The sequence below is a fragment of the Hippopotamus amphibius genome, chromosome 1 (assembly GCF_030028045.1).
Source record: "Hippopotamus amphibius kiboko isolate mHipAmp2 chromosome 1, mHipAmp2.hap2, whole genome shotgun sequence".
NCBI lineage: Eukaryota > Metazoa > Chordata > Mammalia > Artiodactyla > Hippopotamidae > Hippopotamus > Hippopotamus amphibius.
The window spans coordinates 152,224,910-152,241,775 of record NC_080186.1 but is presented as its reverse complement, the minus strand read 5'-3'; the positions used below and the strand labels follow the sequence as shown (position 1 = coordinate 152,241,775).

At 55.0% G+C, this 16,866-nt stretch overlaps 1 protein-coding gene across 3 annotated transcripts in view; it reads right to left on the bottom strand.

Annotated features, from left to right (window-relative positions):
- CAMK2A (calcium/calmodulin dependent protein kinase II alpha) overlaps positions 1-13,356 on the bottom strand; it is a 30,608-nt gene extending 17,252 nt beyond the window's left edge. Inside the window, exons 1-8 of one of the 3 annotated variants that reach the window (XM_057731082.1) lie at positions 13,290-13,356; positions 10,200-10,302; positions 8,795-8,878; positions 8,551-8,645; positions 7,375-7,497; positions 6,933-7,016; positions 5,352-5,394; positions 2,809-2,849 (exon numbers count right to left, since the gene is read on the bottom strand). In XM_057731082.1, coding sequence (XP_057587065.1) covers positions 2,809-2,849; positions 5,352-5,394; positions 6,933-7,016; positions 7,375-7,497; positions 8,551-8,645; positions 8,795-8,878; positions 10,200-10,302; positions 13,290-13,316 — 600 coding nt within the window. In that variant the 5' untranslated portion in view covers positions 13,317-13,356. Of the gene's footprint in view, positions 1-2,808; positions 2,850-5,351; positions 5,395-6,932; positions 7,017-7,374; positions 7,498-8,550; positions 8,646-8,794; positions 8,953-10,199; positions 10,303-13,289 lie in introns of those variants that run through there. The other 2 variants (XM_057731072.1, XM_057731090.1) reach the window with 2 other exon arrangements.
- Between the last annotated feature and the right edge of the window lie 3,510 nt (positions 13,357-16,866).

The window sequence follows — 16,866 nt, the reverse complement described above, 5'->3', positions numbered from 1 at the left end:
CCACCAACAAGTTAGTTTCATTTCAAAAGGGGACTGTCGCCAAAAGTAGAGTCACATCTCTTAGAACCACATGGAGAACACGGTTCTAGGGTTGGCAAGGATGGTAGAAATGGAGGATGGTGAAAATTCGCCTTGACAAGCCCTTAAAAGACCATAAAGTATTGTGTCATATCTTGAACTCCAACTGGCCAGTTTTTCCTCCAGCGTTGGAGCAAATCACTGCCTCTTCGGTTAAGCCCCAGATGGAATCAGTGGTTTTTCTCTAGGGACCAAGTTGTAGGAAGAATATGTATTTCCCACTTTGGCCGAACACATGTTGGCTACAGGAGCATCACCCTGGTGGGAGTCTCTCACCCGCCCCCGCCCCAGGAAAACAGCTCTTCTCCTCTTGCACAGGTGAGAGAACCGATGGCCCAGGTTCCCAAAGGAGGGAACAGTGGGGCCCAGATTCAAACTCCTGGCTCCTTGACTTAAAGTTCAGTTTCAGTCATAGTAAAAACATGAATGGACCTCCCTCCTCTTGCAGGCTGGGCTCCCCAGATCCTGGGCAAATCCTTCTGGGTTACCCTCATCTTCCTGCTGGATGTCTCCCCTCCTCCATCCCAAGGAAAGGGAGGAGGTTGAGCTGCAGAGAAAGGGTCAGGCCAAGATTTGCCTTTGAGCATCTCTTCCTCCACGCCCAGGCCACCCTGAGAAGTCACTCAGGGTCTGTCCTGCCCTACAAGAAGCAGCAGCACTTTCTTCAGCTGTGCCCACTGAAAGGCCCTGCAGTGACCAGCCAGAGCCCTGCCATGCTATGAGATGTCCTTGCCCTCAGACAGCCTCCGTCTCCTGGCCTTGCCCGGAGAGGAGCCAGACTACAGCTTCATCCCATGACCCGGCCTGAGGGAGGCCCTGACCAGGGATTTGCCAGGGCTACGCCTGAGCACCAAGCAGACCACGGCAGCCCTCCCTCGGCCCCTCCTCCTCCACCAACCTGGGCCCCAGACCACCAGCGCCTGTGGCTTCTGCCTCATATCCCCCAAATATGATTTTCCCCAGAGAACTCAGCACCCCCAGTGTCTACACACTAGGGCTAGATTGAGCCCCAGATGCTCCAAGCCTGGTCCCCACCCCCAACGTTGCACCCCATCCACCACCCTTTCAAATGGATAACCCAAAACAGCAGGTAAGCCAAAACTCAATTCTGGATTCCATTACAGAATTTGGGATAAATGCGTGTTAACTTTATAAATTGGGCTGGCTTTAGATCTGTAGTTTCCAAATATTTTCTCGAGTAAACTTCAAGAGAAATCTCACCCAAAAGTTCAACACATAAAGCAGAGAAGATAATACTACTGACTAGCCTCTCATGAGCAGGTGCGCAGGCCAGCACTGTGCTACGTCCTCGGTATGTAGTATCTTCGTTCATCCTCACAAACAGCCCTGGGAGGCGGGAGACCCTGTTCACCCATTGCTTGAACGAGGAAACACAGGCGCAGGGGATTCAAGTAATCAGATACAAGCTGACCCAGGCTCTCTCAGCCACTGTGATGGCTGGTCCGTGGAGCTGTTCTGGCTGAAGTGGGTGTGAGGAGCCCCAGACCCTCTCTGCTGGGCCTCCCCCTTTCCAGTCCCTCCCCATCTGCAGCCAGAGGTGCCTCCCCAGAACCTTTGGGCTCCAAGGAGTGCCATTTGAAAACCACTGGCTTTGACTGATAACCAAATAATTACGCATTCCTCAAGCACCCAAGATGAGAAGGGAAAATGATTTGTTTTTTCTTGTTTGCTTTTAAAGTTGAAATCTTGGAAATCATGGAGTTCAGACGACCGCCCCCCCCCCCATCATACCTATGGGGAAACTCCAGCCCCCAGAGGGCCGAAAGCAGAGGGGGGGGCCATATCCTGGCCTCAGGCAAACAGCCCAAATCCCCTCTCACGCAACCCCTGGCAGACCAAAGCCAGGGGCCTGAGAGTCTAAATGCCACTACAAACCAAGCCATGAAACCACCAGCCCACCTGAGTGGCTGTGTTTGGACGGCATCCCACACCTTCCAGTGTCCTGGGCGCAGCCCAGCCCTGAGGCCCTGGCCAGGCAGGGCTCTGAGCCCAGAAAAAGGCAGGGTCTCAAGAGAGGAGAACCCACAAGGCGAGCCAGTGGCAGGGGAGGAGGGAGCTGCAGAGAGCAGGGGACCAGGCCCCAGAGAGCAGAGGGAGAAGAGAGAGACGGGAGGGAGGGGTCAGCAGGGTGTGGAGGGAAGCAGCTCGGGCATCAGGGGTGGGGACGGGGCAGGCCTGGGGCAAAGGGCAGGAGGGGATTCTTAGCACTGAACCGGCAGGCCCTCACGGGGATGGGTACCTGTGGGTTTCAAGGCCCAGAGGATTGGCTGTCCATCCTCTGCAGGCTATGTAGGTGGGACTGGGGTGTGCATTGGGTCAGGGGTCCATTCCAGCCAGCCCACACTCGGGAAGGAGGAGGTCACCCCTCATGACATTTCTGTCCCTTCTTTGTACCTGCTCACTCACCAGCCCTCCAGAACCACAGAAATCTCCTTTGACCTGCCCTCATGCCCACCCCATCCCCAGGCCACCTGCCTCTCCCACCCTCTTTCCAACCCTCCCCTCCTCCACCTGCCCCCCACCAATCCTGGTGGAAGGGTGAGCACCGAAGCCTCGGTCTCTGGGTCTGGGGACCCCAGGCTGCACGGGTGAGCACATCTGCCCAGAGCACCATCAGAAAGGCCTGGCTCTTGCCCCAGCCCTGCAAGCCAGGCCCTGCGGGCGGAAACGCTGCCAGAGGCAGGCCCTGCCGGGCTGGCTGGGACTTACCTTCACACCATCGTTCTTCTTGTTTCCTCCACTCTTCCCTCCTGTGGAGGAGAAAAAGTAGAGGGTTAGCAACACCAGGCAGGGCACCAGGGCCCACAGGGCGAGGAAGAGCAACATCCACGGCAGCAGAGGGCACAGAGCCGGAGCAGCGACGTGGGGAGATCTCCTCCCCTTGCTCCTCTTCCTTCCTGGGCAGCCCTGGGACTGCTGGTGGCCCGCTGGGTGGGGGTGGGCCTGGGCTCCCCCCGGTCCTCAGCAATCTCAAGTGTGACCCTCTGGCTCCATGGGTTGAGGGAGGTGCCCAACGTGTCCCAGGACCGTGGGATTGCTGTTTCAGTCCGGGGATTCCCTCTAGATCCCGGTCACCACCCGTGCTGGTGGTGGCCAACCCGGAGGCCCGGCTGCCTAGCCCGGGGCTGGACGTTCCCTCCCTGCCGCGGCCCGCTCTAATTTTAGCCCCATGCTGCTGCGGAGGTCATGTGTCAGCTCTGCCTACTCACTCTGGACAGCTGCGAGCTGCATTTTGCTGGCGATAAGAAGCAGATGCCCCCCTCTGGGGCCCACCCCTGCCAGAGCACCCATCCCCTGCAGAGGCCTCCCCATCCCGAAACTCCAGAGCCCCACACTGGGGCCGGCTGTGTCCCTGGTGGCCGGGAAAAGCAGAGCAACAGCTCTCAGGGAGGTCCCACCTGTCATTTCCCATTCCCTTCCTTCTCACCTCCTGGCCAGAGCCCTTGGAGACGGCACCAGTCGGGAAACGGCATGAATGCCCAGCCCCGCGCAGCCTGACATCCGGCTGCTTCATACCTCAAGCAGGTGGCCTTAAGTTAAATAAGACAGTATCTATAAAGTGCTTAGCACAGCACTTGACGTGTATGTAGTTGATGCTCAGTAAATGGTAGCCACTGTAAGTCCTTTTCCTGTGGCCTGGAGAGAGCGAGCTGGGGAGGAGGGGCGGTACTGGACATTGATGCCCCAGAGGCTTGGAGGGATGTGGCTAACGGCTGGTCCAGCTCCCCAGTAATTCTCACATTTCCACCTATGACCCCTCTCGGGCTCTTGTGCAAAGTTTCCCTCTTGCAAAGCAAGGCAGTGGCAGGGAGGCGGTACCTCTGGATCCCAAAGCTGAGAGGAACGGCTGTCCATCATCATGGGCTTTGTGGGCTGGACCAGGATGCACGGCAGGGGGGGTCGGGCTTGCCCCTCAAGCCTCCAAGGGGTGCCTGGCAGCTCCAGCCCACTATTACAGGACTGTGGGTCCCGTGAGGCCACATATTCTGATTTTCAAAAGAAGTCAGAAATCTGGTCTTTTCTATGAAATATTCTGGTTTTTAAGTGCTGGAAACTCTTGCCAAAATTTTTTTTTAAACACCACTGGTCCCCCCCCAACAAGGACATTGAGAAAGAGAGACTAACGTGTGCTCCATTTTGTGAGCTCTGGACTAGAGTGCCCTAGGGGCACTTCAGTGGTTAAAAAAAGACTCTGACTGCCTGGGTGGCTCATCTTTCAGTTTAAGGAACTGCAAGATCCTTGTCTGGGGAGAGAGTGGGAAGGCAGTTCAGTGTGGTAGGGAAAGCCCAAATCTGAACTTTCAGGGTCTTCCCAGCCCTGAGTCTCATTCTCCCAGCTGGTTAAATGGGCAGGTGGACCCTCTCAGCAAAGCCAGGGCTGTAGCTACCCAGAGCGGACCCTTTGTCGTGGGGCCGGCCACATGTCGGCAGTAGCTCTTCCTGGCAGGCCCCGGCCCCAGCCCCAGCCAGAGGGCCCCTCAGGTGAGCTTTGCTATATCTGCTCAGCTGCCCCGTCAGCCATCCCGGGCTCCCCAGAGAGAAACTTCTGGCTGGCACTGGCTGCGGCACTCTCCAACATGCCAAGGGGAACTTCTTGCTAAGCCCTGATTCTAATCCTTTCGCCTTCTTTCTTCGGGGCCACATGCCGCAGGTCACTGGCCACTCCCCACCTTAACCAGGCCAAAGGCTCCTGCCCTGGACTCCTTGGTGACCCAGGCTGGCTAGGGCAGTTGCTCTGGGGCTGGTCACACCTGCACTGAAAACCTCCTTCTAGCAGGATGACCTGGGGCAAGCCAGAGTTTACCTCCCTGAGCTTGTTTCCTCATTCAGAAAACAGGAGTGGCAACCGGCTTGTCACGAAGGCCAGCTGAGTGAAAGCACGGGGACTGCTTAGTAACTGTGGGGCACAGGAATACTGCTGCTCCCTGGGCCTGGCTCCGTCCCTCCTGGACCTGCACACCGACACTTGCGGGGCTTTTCCCTCTGGCTGGCACAGCCTGAGAACCCCGGCACGGCTGCGAGGCAGGGGCGCCAGACTTAACATCTGACCCTTCCTGGTGGGCCTTGGCTTGAGGACCTTCCACCTTTATCCACTTCTGTAGGTCTGCAGCAGGGGAGCTAAGCCCCCAGTTATGGGGTCCTCTACAGCAGCCCCCCCAGGCCCTCTGGCCTAAGGGTGCCCACATGCACCGTATGGCAACGTGCCCACCTCCTGCAGAATGTATTTGGGAATTTGAGGTCCTACCACCTACCAGAGAAGTTCCTGGTGGCCAGCATGGTGGTGAGGATGGCTCCCTGCAACAGAGAAGAGGAGGGGGTTTCGGGGAGAGGAGGCCAGAGGTGGGGGGGGTGGAGAGGAGACACAGAGAAATGGGAGGGGAGTGGGGAGGGAGAGGCAGGCACTCCAGTCAGACACAAAGCCAAAGCCTTCCGCCCTTGCCCTCCATGTCTCTCACCCCACAGCCCCGAGACCACCCCCGCCTCTCTGGAGAAGGGCGAGGCAGGGGCCAGCGAGGCCTCAGCTGGCACCGCTCTGGGGACAGGGCCATCCTAGGAGCAGATATTAATAGATCCCGCCAGGCTGGCCAGAGCTGATGGGTGTGCTCCGGGACACCTGTCCGTGGGTTCCTAAAGGCCAAGGAAGTTTCCTCCTGGGGCAAGGACACTAGACCCTGCACCCCTGGGGCCCTCCCTGTCTCCACCTCTGCCCAGGGCATTCAGCTACTCACTGCAGGGCTAGTTCCTCCCTCTGTGGTTCCTGGGCTGGGAACCCTGGGGGGTTAATAAGGAAAAACCCTGCTCTGTCAGTGAAGGGGCTGGGGACCAATGTCCTTTCCGGTTCTGATTGCTGTCCGATTCAGACACTCTTTGCGTCCGACGGTTCAGGATTTTCAGACTCCTTGATTCTGACATCTGGGGACGTCTTCTGTGACAGCTCCCACGGGGGGCTGGGGGGGGAGACTCAGGTCTCCTGGCATCATGCTGGCCACCGCCCCCTTGGTCCAAGTCCCTGTCCTGAGCCACCTCGCCGGGCGCGGGAGCAGTTGGTGAGGTTCCGGAGGAGCCGGGGCCTCAGCAGCTGTCGCTCAGCATGCTGAGGGCTTCTCTCTTCTGACCAGCCGAGGACCCCTCAGGTGCTCTTCCTACCTGCTCACGGGGTCCCTGGCAAGGTCTAGGCCAGGAGCTGTTATGGCACTGAGAACACACAGAGCTGCTGAGAGGCCGGCAGCTCAGGGCCTACCTGGGTCACACTGTGGCTTCCTCGGGGCCACAACCCCTGTTGAGTCCCTCGGCCATTCCTCTCCGGTGCTTGGCAGCTGGGGTCTCTCACCCCCACCATGGTCTCCGGCCCAGTCACGTGTCACCCCCGGAAACTCTCCCAGCCAGACTGAAACCCTTGCAGTCCCCCTAAGGGGTCGTGCTCTCGCCTCCAGACTTCTGCACAGGCTTTCCTCTATGTCTGCAACACCTGCCTGATCTGACTCTACACTGTTAATACCTGCTTATCCTTTGGGATCTCAGCTCAAATGCCACTTGCCCAGCAAGGCTTCTGGGATCCTTCCCTAGTCCATCCAGACCTGCTCCGTGGCCCTGCTCTCCACTCCCACAGCCTCAGGGCATGCGGTCACAGCACTCACCACTGCCCCGTAATGGCCCGGTCACTTGTCTGTCCTCACCACTGCTCACTGTCCAGCCCAGGCTGTGGGCGTTCAATAACGCTTGTTGACTCAGCAAAGGAAAGAACTAGTGAGTGGGTCTCTTGGCCACTGTGGAGACCCAGGCCAAGCTATTCCCACGTCCGGGGTGCATGGAGGGTGAGGACCTGCTGTTACCTTCAGTTTTCTCCTGGCGTTGAACTTCTTCAGGCAGTCCACGGTCTCCTGTCTGTGCATGCAGGAGGCCACAGTGGACCGGTGCTGAAGGAAGACGGGGAGAGGTCTGTGAGCAGAAGGCAGGTCCCCTCCCCCCCACCAGTGTATCCTATGGATGTGGTTAGCATCTTGGGGGAAGGATTTTTTGTTCTAGGGAATGGTATAAACATGCTGACACTGGATATTCGAAGCCAGAAGCACCCCCGGTCATCGAGCCAACCCAGAACACCTCCCACTCCCACCTTCCCCCTGAGAACCACAGCAGGGTCAGTGTCTCTTGGATTAAGCCCCCTTGGCCCCATGCTGGGTCTGAGGGGCCAGGGGCAGGGCCAGGACCCTGTAGGGCCCTTCTTCCTGAGGTCTGGAGGGGCTCCCAGGAAGGGCCTTGCTGAGGAAGGCTCACCGAGATCCAGGGGTGCTTGAGAGCCTCAGCGGCCGTGATACGTTTGGATGGGTTGATGGTCAGCATCTTATTGATCAGGTCCTTGGCTTCCGGGGTGACGGTGTCCCATTCTGGTGACGGGAACTGGAAGGGGCAGAGGGGCCAGGTTTGCCCAGCCTACCCCAGGCCACCCCTGCGATCCCCCAGCCCCTGACTGGCAGGGGAGCAGGCAGGGGTTCTACTGCCCTTCTACTCGGGCATCCACAACCAGGAAATGGTGCAGGTGCCCCTGACCCCAGGACAAATCAGAACAGTGGCTGGGTGGGGGGTGGAGGAGGCCTCCCTCTGCTCATCTGAGGCTGTGCCTTATCTGCAAAGCAGCCAGCCAGTGGTTAGAGCCCAGACTTCAGATTCAGAAGGTTGGGTTCAAGTCCTGGCTCTGCCTCCTAGGCTGTGTGAGCTTGGGCAAGTCACGTGACCCCAAGAGATGTTGTGAGGATTAAATATGATATAGAACACACGGTACATAGCTCAATAGATATCAGCCATGCAGAAAGGCAGTGCAGCTTAGTAGTTAGAAGCACAGGCACTAGAGCCAGACTGCCTGGGTTTAAATCCCAGCTCTACCATTTCTTAGCTAAGTGGTCTGGGCATTTATTTAACCCCTCTGCCTCAGCTTCCCTAACTGTAAATTGGGGGTAATACCAGTACCTATGTCATGATTGGTGTGAGGATTAACTCTAGTAATATAGAGAAAGCATTTAGAAGACTGCTCTATGTGTTAGCAATTATTACTATTTATATACACGATATATAATATGTGTATATGTGTGTGTATATGTACATCTATGTACGTATCTATGTATGTATCTATCTATCAAGAGAGAACCTGGCTCCTGGGGCCTGCCGCCCCACCTCTCACACCACTTTGGGGCCCCATGAACTAAATCCCATCACTCAGATGCCCCGGTCATTAGCACTGCCAGCTCATAGTCATAGCCTGGCCCCAGTCAGCCCTCAGGTTCCACCTGCTGTTCCCCCCAACCCCACCCCATAGCTAGAGAGTGGCAGGAGGCCTAAATGGGCTGGGAGGGTGGGACCAGGGCATCCTCGTGTCTCTGGCCACACTGGGCCTTGGCCCTCACTGGATGGGGCCCAGGGGATGACAGGGAGGCTGGGGAGAGGAGCAACACTCACATCATAGGCACCGGCTTTGATCTGCTGATACAGGCGGTGCTGGTCCTCATCCCAGAACGGGGGATACCCGACCAGCAGGATGTACAGGATGACCCCTGGGGAGAGGACCAGGAGAAATTTCAGCCTCATGAGGAGTAGTGACGGGGGGTGGGGGTGGTGAGGGAGGAGAACGATGGAAAAGGAGAGAGAGGGCACCAGAGGGGCAGCCAGCCAGGAGGATTAAGGGGCCTTTGGACGGACTCACCACAGGCCCACAGGTCCACAGGCTTCCCGTACGGGTCCTTCCTCAGCACTTCTGGGGAGAGGTATCCAGGTGTCCCTGCGAACCCTGCTCCCCAGACACACAGACAGGCAGACACACACACAGAGGTTGGCACGTAAGTAACCCGGAGCAAGATCCTGCTGGAAGAGGGATGAGGTTGCCCTGGAGATGGGGAAAACACTCCCTGCCCCCAGAGCCGGCCAAAGGCTGAAAGCCCTGGCCTGGTAAGATACCAATGCCTCTAGACCAAGGTGGACAAGGACAGAGTACACCTGTCACCACCCCTCACCCACCAAGAGCCTCATGGCAGAGTCATCAATCCATCCCAGGGTCCTGCCTCAGAGTCACAAACTTCTAGCACAGCCCTCCTGGCAGCCACTACCAATCAATCAATTGCTGGTGGCTCTCGAGGTAAAATGTCCTTTCCTGTTAGTTCCATGCTGAGCTGAACTCTCACCCACTCCCCACCCCTTCCAGGAGCTGGTCCTGGCATGGCAGGAGGCCTGTCCCTAACTCTGGCTTTTTGCCTTAAGTCACTTGGGTAGGTCTCTTTTCCTTCTGGGCCTCAGTTTCCTCATCTGTGAATAAGGGATTAGGGATTCCTATCCTACACACCTCCCAGCATTGTTGGGAGACTTAGTTGAAATAATGGACACCCAAAATGTTTTAACAAGTAATTACAAGAATAGTTCCTATTTATTGAGTGTGTGTGCTAAGCAGGCTGAGAACTTTCTATGCCTGATCTCATTTAATCTCCACACAGCCCCAAGGAACACACTATTATCATCCCCATTTTATAGACAAGAAGACAAAGGCTCAGACAGGTGAAATGATTCACCCAAAGTCATGCACCTTGTAAGTAGCAGAGTCAGGATTTGAACCCAGAGCTCTGGCTCTTAACCATCAACATTGCCCACTAAAGAGTATCCCCAGAGAGCTGAAAGGACTCAGTTATGCCAAAATCTCAGAGCACTCTGGATCATCCGAGCTTAAATCCTGGCTCCACCCCTTTTCATCTCCCTTCACCTTTTCTTAGTTTCTTAGCCTCTGTTCCTCATCTGTAAAATCACGATGATGATCTAGCACCCAGGCTGGTAGGAGAACTCATGGAAGCCCCCAGCCGACAGTGCCAAGTGTGCATGTGAAGAAACCACATACTATTTTAATGACAACCATGTCCCTGCCCCTGGCCCCCAGGGAGCTAGGGTTGGTGACACCCACTGACTCAGAGGCTGCAGCGTGGGGTGGGGGTGGTTCTGCTCCCTGAGCTCCAGATGGGGCAACAGCCGTCTCCAACCTGCCCCGCTGGAGCAGAGGGTTCCTAGAGGCCGACGTGTCGACTCAGAGCTGGCCCCCAACACCCCTGACACCCCCGGCCCCCACTCACCAAACCATGCCTGCTGCTCCCCCTCCACCTCTATGGCCAGGCCAAAGTCTGCCAGCTTCACCGCGGCGCCCTTGAGCTTGGAGGCCAGCAACAGATTCTCCGGCTTCCCAGGACCAGAGAGAAGAGGGAAAGGGGGAGAGGAAGAAGCCAGAGGACAGTGAGCAGATGCAGCACCTCACCTCTGGAGGTCTGGGCTCACAGGAGGAGCAGCTGAGCAACCCAGAGGCAGCCTGCCCCTCTCCAGCCGCACCCACAGGACCCCGAGCTCCCCAGAGAGGGGACTCCCCCGCTGAGGTCCTCCACCTTCTGCAATAGGAAGACCCTTCTTCCACCTGCCAACCCCTCCCTGCTTCCCCTCCCCGTAGGGTTTGGTTCTGGGCCTGAGGTGGGGGTGGGGCAGTGGGAAACAGCCACCACCACTATAAGGAAAAAGAAGCAGCATTTATTGTGCTTCTACAATAAATGTGCCAGCCACTGGGCTAAGGGTTTTGCATATATCATTCCATTTCTTATCTCAACAACCTTTTGGAGTAAGCATTATTACCCCCATTCTCCACAGTGGCCTGCTTACATCCCCTGAAACAGTCCCGTTTGTTCCCACCTCAGGGCCTTTGTACTTCCGGCTCCTCCTGCTTGATCTGCTCTCCCTCTGAGCATCACAGTTTTGGCTCCTTGTCATGATCCAGCTCTCACCTTCGCGTCACCCCCTCCAAGAAGTCCTCCATGACTACTCTATCTAAAGGTGGAGTCCCCAGGTATCTTCTGTCCTAGCTCCTTGTTGTTACCTTCATGGATCTCATCACAATTTCTAATGTGTTTTCCCATCTATGTGCTTGTTCGTTATCTGTCACCTCTGTACCATGTAAGTTTCTTATGCATCCTGTCTACCAATGTATCCCCAGCACCTACAACAGTGCGCAGCACATAGCAGGCACTTAAGTATTTGTCATATGTATAAAGATGAGGAAACTAAGGCTCAGAGTGGTTCAGTGACTTGACAGAGATCACACAGCCAGTAACTGATAGAACCAAATCGAGGCATAGTCTGGCTCCAGAGCCGGGCTCTGAACCACTCTAGGCTGAGAGCTGTGGTGCCTCCTGTGTGCCACCTGGCCTGCGGGACATGAAGGCTGTCATCGTCTCCTGGGTCTGGAAGCAGGAAATCCCCCTCCTCAGGGCAGAGAGGTCTTAAGAGTGGGAACTTTCCAGTTAGAAAGCCCTAGCTTCCGATCCCAGTGCTGCCCCTTCTATGCTGTGGAACGCAGGCAAATTCTACCACCTCTCTGAGCTTTAGTTTCCTCTCCAAAAAATGGGGATAATGCCTACTCTGTGAGCTGGCATATGGGTTAATTATGATAATCCCTGCAAAGCACTTTGCAGTGGCCTACAAGCGCTTGATGAGCGTCAGGACTCACATGTTTTGTTTGGGGAGGAAGAGCAGGGGCTCTGAGCCTCTGGAGACAGCCAGTTTCTTCTGACCCCTTCCCTACTGGGGCTTCTGAGGGGCCCTGCACTTGACCTTTCGCTGCCCAAAACCAGGCAGAACGCAAACAAGTATAGCTCCATCTGCCCCTCGTTAAGGTCTCTTTGGTCCTCTAGGGACTGTGTTCCCAACATGTCCTGGGTCTCAGTAGCTGTCCTGCCCTGATTTGATGAATGTGTCACTAATTAATCTACCCAGAGTGGCCTAAATTTGTGCTGCCTCTCCCCGTTCCTCCTCTCATGCAGGGGCTGTGGTTATAACGGGAACAGGCCCTCGGGGAGAGCCGCCCTGCAGTTTGACCAGAGACCCTCTTTGCGTGCACTCTTGCCTGCGGGTCTAGACTGAGCCACGGGGAGCTCACCTGGGCTCAGGTGCAGAGCCACTGATGGCTCGTGACAGTCAGAGGTGAGTGAGGTTTCTGGTCAGAGCATTGCACCCCAAAGAGGGACCTGGATTGACTGGAGATTGCCCAGGGAGGGTACCCAGGATGAGGAAGGCCTGGAAATCCCACCCTGGGGTGTGGAATGGAGGAGAACAGCCTGCAGAAGCCTTAGGCGTTACTACAAAGCCATTCATGTGTCTCCAGGGCTGCTGTGAGCTGGAGGCTTGACCTCTGTGTGGCCCCAAAGGGTAGAATTGGGGTTCACAGGCAAAGCTGCCACAGTGGGAAAGGTTGACAGTGCATTTCCTAATAGTCCAAGCGGCTACCCCATAAGAAGTGAGTTCATAGTCACTGAAAGTCGAAAAGCAGAAGCTTGATGGACACCCGAGGGGTCACCTAGCAGGGGCTATTGCAGAAGCAGAAGGTGCAGTGAGTGGCTTTTTGGCCCCGGCCCATCCAGGGCATGGGATCTGGGGTCAGAAGGGCAGGGCTCCAGCCCTAGCTCAGGCACAACTGAGCTGTATATTCTCAGGCAAGTCCCTTGGACTCTTTAGACCTTAGTTCCCTGCTCTGCAAAATGGGAATGATGTTATGCAGCTAGATACCAGCCACTGTGCTGTGAGGCCCAGCTGAGAAGCACCATGAAGTATGTGCTGACCGAGCGAGGCCATGCACCTGCTGCCAAGCCTAGACTCCGCACCCGCTTAGTCCTGTCCATCTCCTTTAAGTGGGAAGAGGGAGGACTCAGAGGGCCCCAAAATCTGTTCTCCTATCCCACCACTCCCTTCAGAGACCCAGAAGCAAGATTAACAATGCATCTGTGTACCAGGCTCTGTGCTGACTCCTTTGACATCCTCACCAACCCTGTGCTGAGGTTGCTATGGCAACCTCCACTATAATGAAGCTGAGGCCACGCAGCTAGAAAGTGGCCCAGCTGGGATTTGGACCCCCCCAGAGCCAGCCTTGGCGGTCCAGCTGCCTCTCACCTGGCCTGACATGAAGCACCTGTAGCTGGGAGTCAGGAGACCAGGGTCCCGAGCCCAGATGTCCCACCTCCCTGAGCCCAGTTTCCTCATCTGGAGAGTGGCAGAGATATTCCCCACCCAGCCCGACTCAGGGACGCTAACAGGGTTGTGATAATACCCCTGGCTCCGCAAGTGGAGGGAAGGGCAGGGGGCATAGGGGCAGGCTCCCGGTGAGCCGCACCCTCAGGTGGGTCGCTCACCTTCAGGTCCCGGTGCACCACCCCCATCTGGTGGCAGTGCAGCACAGCCTCCAGGATCTGCTGGATACAGTGACTGGGGAGAGAGAGGAAGGGGGCAGGGAGTGAGGACGGGCCTCCCTTTGGAAGCCAGCAGCAGGGAGTACCCTGCCCTCAGGCACCATTGCCAGGCTGCAGCTGGCACTTACCTGGCATCAGCCTCACTGTAATACTCCCTGGCCACAATGTCTTCAAACAGCTCCCCACCGGTGACGCTGGGGAGACAGGCACAGAGTCACCCTCCCACAGAGGCCCCAGATGCCATGTCTTCTGGAAGAGTCTCCAGGAAACTAAGGGTGGGGCCCAGGACCTCAGAATGTCAGCCCCAAAGGGAGGGGCCCCAGAAGCCACAGGGGTGCCCGCCACTACAACTCCCTTCCTGACTTCCAGCCCAGCCTTCCACTGACCTCCCTCCCCTCCATCCTCGGCCTTCTCCCCCACCAGAGCCAGGCTGAGGTTAGGACTGTGGGTGGGACACTCAGAACACGTTACCATGATTCATGAGGCTCCTGGACACCCAAGCGCTGGAGCTTTTTTGTTTGTTAATAGACTATTTTGTTTTCTAGGGTAGCTCTAGGTTCACATCAAAACTGAGCAGTAGGCACAGAAATTTCCTGCACCCCCACCCCCAACATGCACAGTCTCCCCCATTGTGTCAAGTACTGTTCTTTACAGATGAGACCAGCAACCGCTGAGGCCTCTCAGCTCATGACTGCTTTTCATTCAATGGACTGGCTTTTAAAACTTTAAATTTATTCCAAAAGGAAACTTCATATCACCACTAGAAATGGAAAACCAGCATCACTGGCCACAAATAGAAACAAAACTAAATATATGATGATGAAAGTTAGAAGGGTTTGTTGGTGTGTCAGGAAAACCAGCCTGCACTGCTTGGGTGGCAGGCCTACCACGTTTCAGGAAACTATCAGAAGAGGAAATTCAGCCCAACCTGGGAGGCGTGTGGACCCCTCAAGCCAAGGGACGCAGTGAAGTCACCCCTGCCAAGATGGCCCCATTCCCACTGTACATTCCAGGGTGGGGCCAAACTCACAGGTCGAAGATTAGGTAGTGGTGTCCCTCCTCCGAGATGCTGTCGTGGAGCCGGACTGTAGGAGGGGCCAAGGCAGCCAGTTACGCAGGACACAGGGCTCCCCACCCCCAGCTTCCCTCTCACCCCTCAAAGAGCCAACATTCCAATTTCTCCAAAAGTCCCTGAGCTCAAGCCAGTGAACCAGGTGCCTTAACAAATACAGATGACCAAAGGCTTACTGACCTCAGGCATCACCAAAAGAGTCCTGGGCTTAAAGACTAGAGACCCCTGCTTTGGTCAAATTTTGGTCCCCTTACCGCTCCAACCCTCAATGTCCCTGCTGGGCGGGCCAGCCCAGCATCATGGAAACAACCTGTGGCTCAGATCTCTGCTACTTGCTGGCTGTGTGACTTTGGCCAAGTTGCCATCCCCTTCTGAGCCTCTCTTTCCTTGCCTGGACAATGAGAGTGAAACTCCTGGACTCACAGGCTTGTTGTGAGAATTCCATGAGGCACACAATCGATGTTTACTCAGTGCCGGCCCTGAGCTAATAGCCCTGCTCTGTTTCCAGATCTGAGGAGATAACAGAGCTGGTAGAGGAAGGAGTGACAGCAGTCCCTGAGTTCTGGCGTGCTGAGAAACTGTCATCTCTTCATACCTCATTTACCAAGAACAGAGGCAAAGCTCCCAGGAGCCCAGAGCTCCCAAAATTACCCCGAGCTTCTGGGAAAAAAAAAGGGGGGGGGCCCAAGGCCTGGGGCTGACTCTGGGGGGTCCTGCACCCTGCCAGCCAAGGGCAGGTTCTCCCAGGACAAGTTCACGTCCTTCCCTGCACCACAACCTAAAAATGTCCTTGGAGGGGGTTGAGAGTACATCGCACAGTGGAGAGTAACACAGCTGTTAAAATAATGCGACATTTATGTATCCACTGGTTTGGAATCCTCTCTAAACTGTGTTTGGTGAAAAAGCAAAAAGCAAAGCAGTATGCATAGTCCTTTTTTAAAGGGTGTATTTCAGCTTGTGCGGCATAAATCTCTCTGGGAGGATACAGAGATGTGGGCATTGAGGGTGCCTTGGAGAGGGGAAGTTGGGACAGCTGGGGTTGTGGGTCGGTGAGACTTTTCACTGTAACCCCTACTGCCTTCTGAATTCCTGTCATGTACATGTATTTCTGACTTAATATTGAGCCCCCTAAAGAGCATATGGCCCTCACATCGGCACATAAAGTTTGGAGAAGCAGGCATCAAATACCCCAGAGTGGGTGCTTATGGAGATGGGGACCAGAGATGGAGGATGAAGGGGATACAAATTTAAATTAAATGTTTTTTTTAATCTTAAATGATATATATTTATAAATAATGACTGAGAGATGTTTTAAAACTATTTTAAAACAAAACTAAAAAGTAGGTAGCCTAAGAGAACATATAATCCTGCTTCACTTTCTTGTCAACATTATAAAAAATTTCAAACATGTAGTCAAGTGAACACCCATGTGCCCACCACCTAGATTCTATCAATAATGTTTTCTTATACTTGCTTTACTATATTTCTATCTATCCCATCATCTTGGAATCTATTTCAATTTGTTAATGTATTTCAATGCAAAGATAGGCTTGACTTTCGAAACGTACGGGTTTTGAACTGAGCATGCTATATTTTCTGAGTGCAGAATCTGACAAACCTACATGGGTACCCTGCCCAGACCCCCTTTAGTGAGATGGTGCAGCCATCCTGCAGCTGCTGGGGGGTTGGCTAACCACTCACAGTTGCCCCCCGTTTCTGGAGAACTGCCCACTGCTGACGGAGCCACCTTGCCCACAAGGTTACCTACAGCCTTCAGCCGACAATGGACTAACACGGGAAGGCAGAGTCCATGCAAAGGGCCAGTCTCCTTGCCTTTAGGAGGGACAACTCCAAGATGGGGTTTATGTTCCAGAGGCCTCCCCACTGCACCCCCCACCAGGGATCAGGTCACAGTTAGACTTGACCTGAGGGCACATCTCTGCTCCCCTCCTTCCCCTTCCTCCATCCTGCTTCACCCCATCCCATACAGGCCTCCCCTGGGAGCACATCCTCAGTAAACTACATGCACCTGAATCCCTGCCTCAGGCTCTGCTTCTAGGAAACCTGACCTGAGGTAATACATTTAGATGTACTTGAGAAGGTAGAGACGTCAAATACCACATCAAAGCATATATCATCAATTTAGCTCTAGATGCTGAGGTTATAGGAGATACTTTTAAAATTATTTGTCTTCTTGTTTATCTAGCATAAACTTGCCTTAATGGTATATCAAGGTACAGTTTTAAAAAAGATTCTTGGGGAGCAGACTCCTTCCCATCTACTCTGCTTGGGTGTTTGAGTTTTTAACTCCTCATTCCTGCATGTAAAAAGTTCTGAAAAGCCAAGCTGCATCCAGAACCGTCTCAGAAAGGGTTTTTAGAACCAGGTCAACAGCCATTTGAGAGGAGCTCTAAGAAGCCTGGGGCTCCAGATGCACCCTCCAGCCAG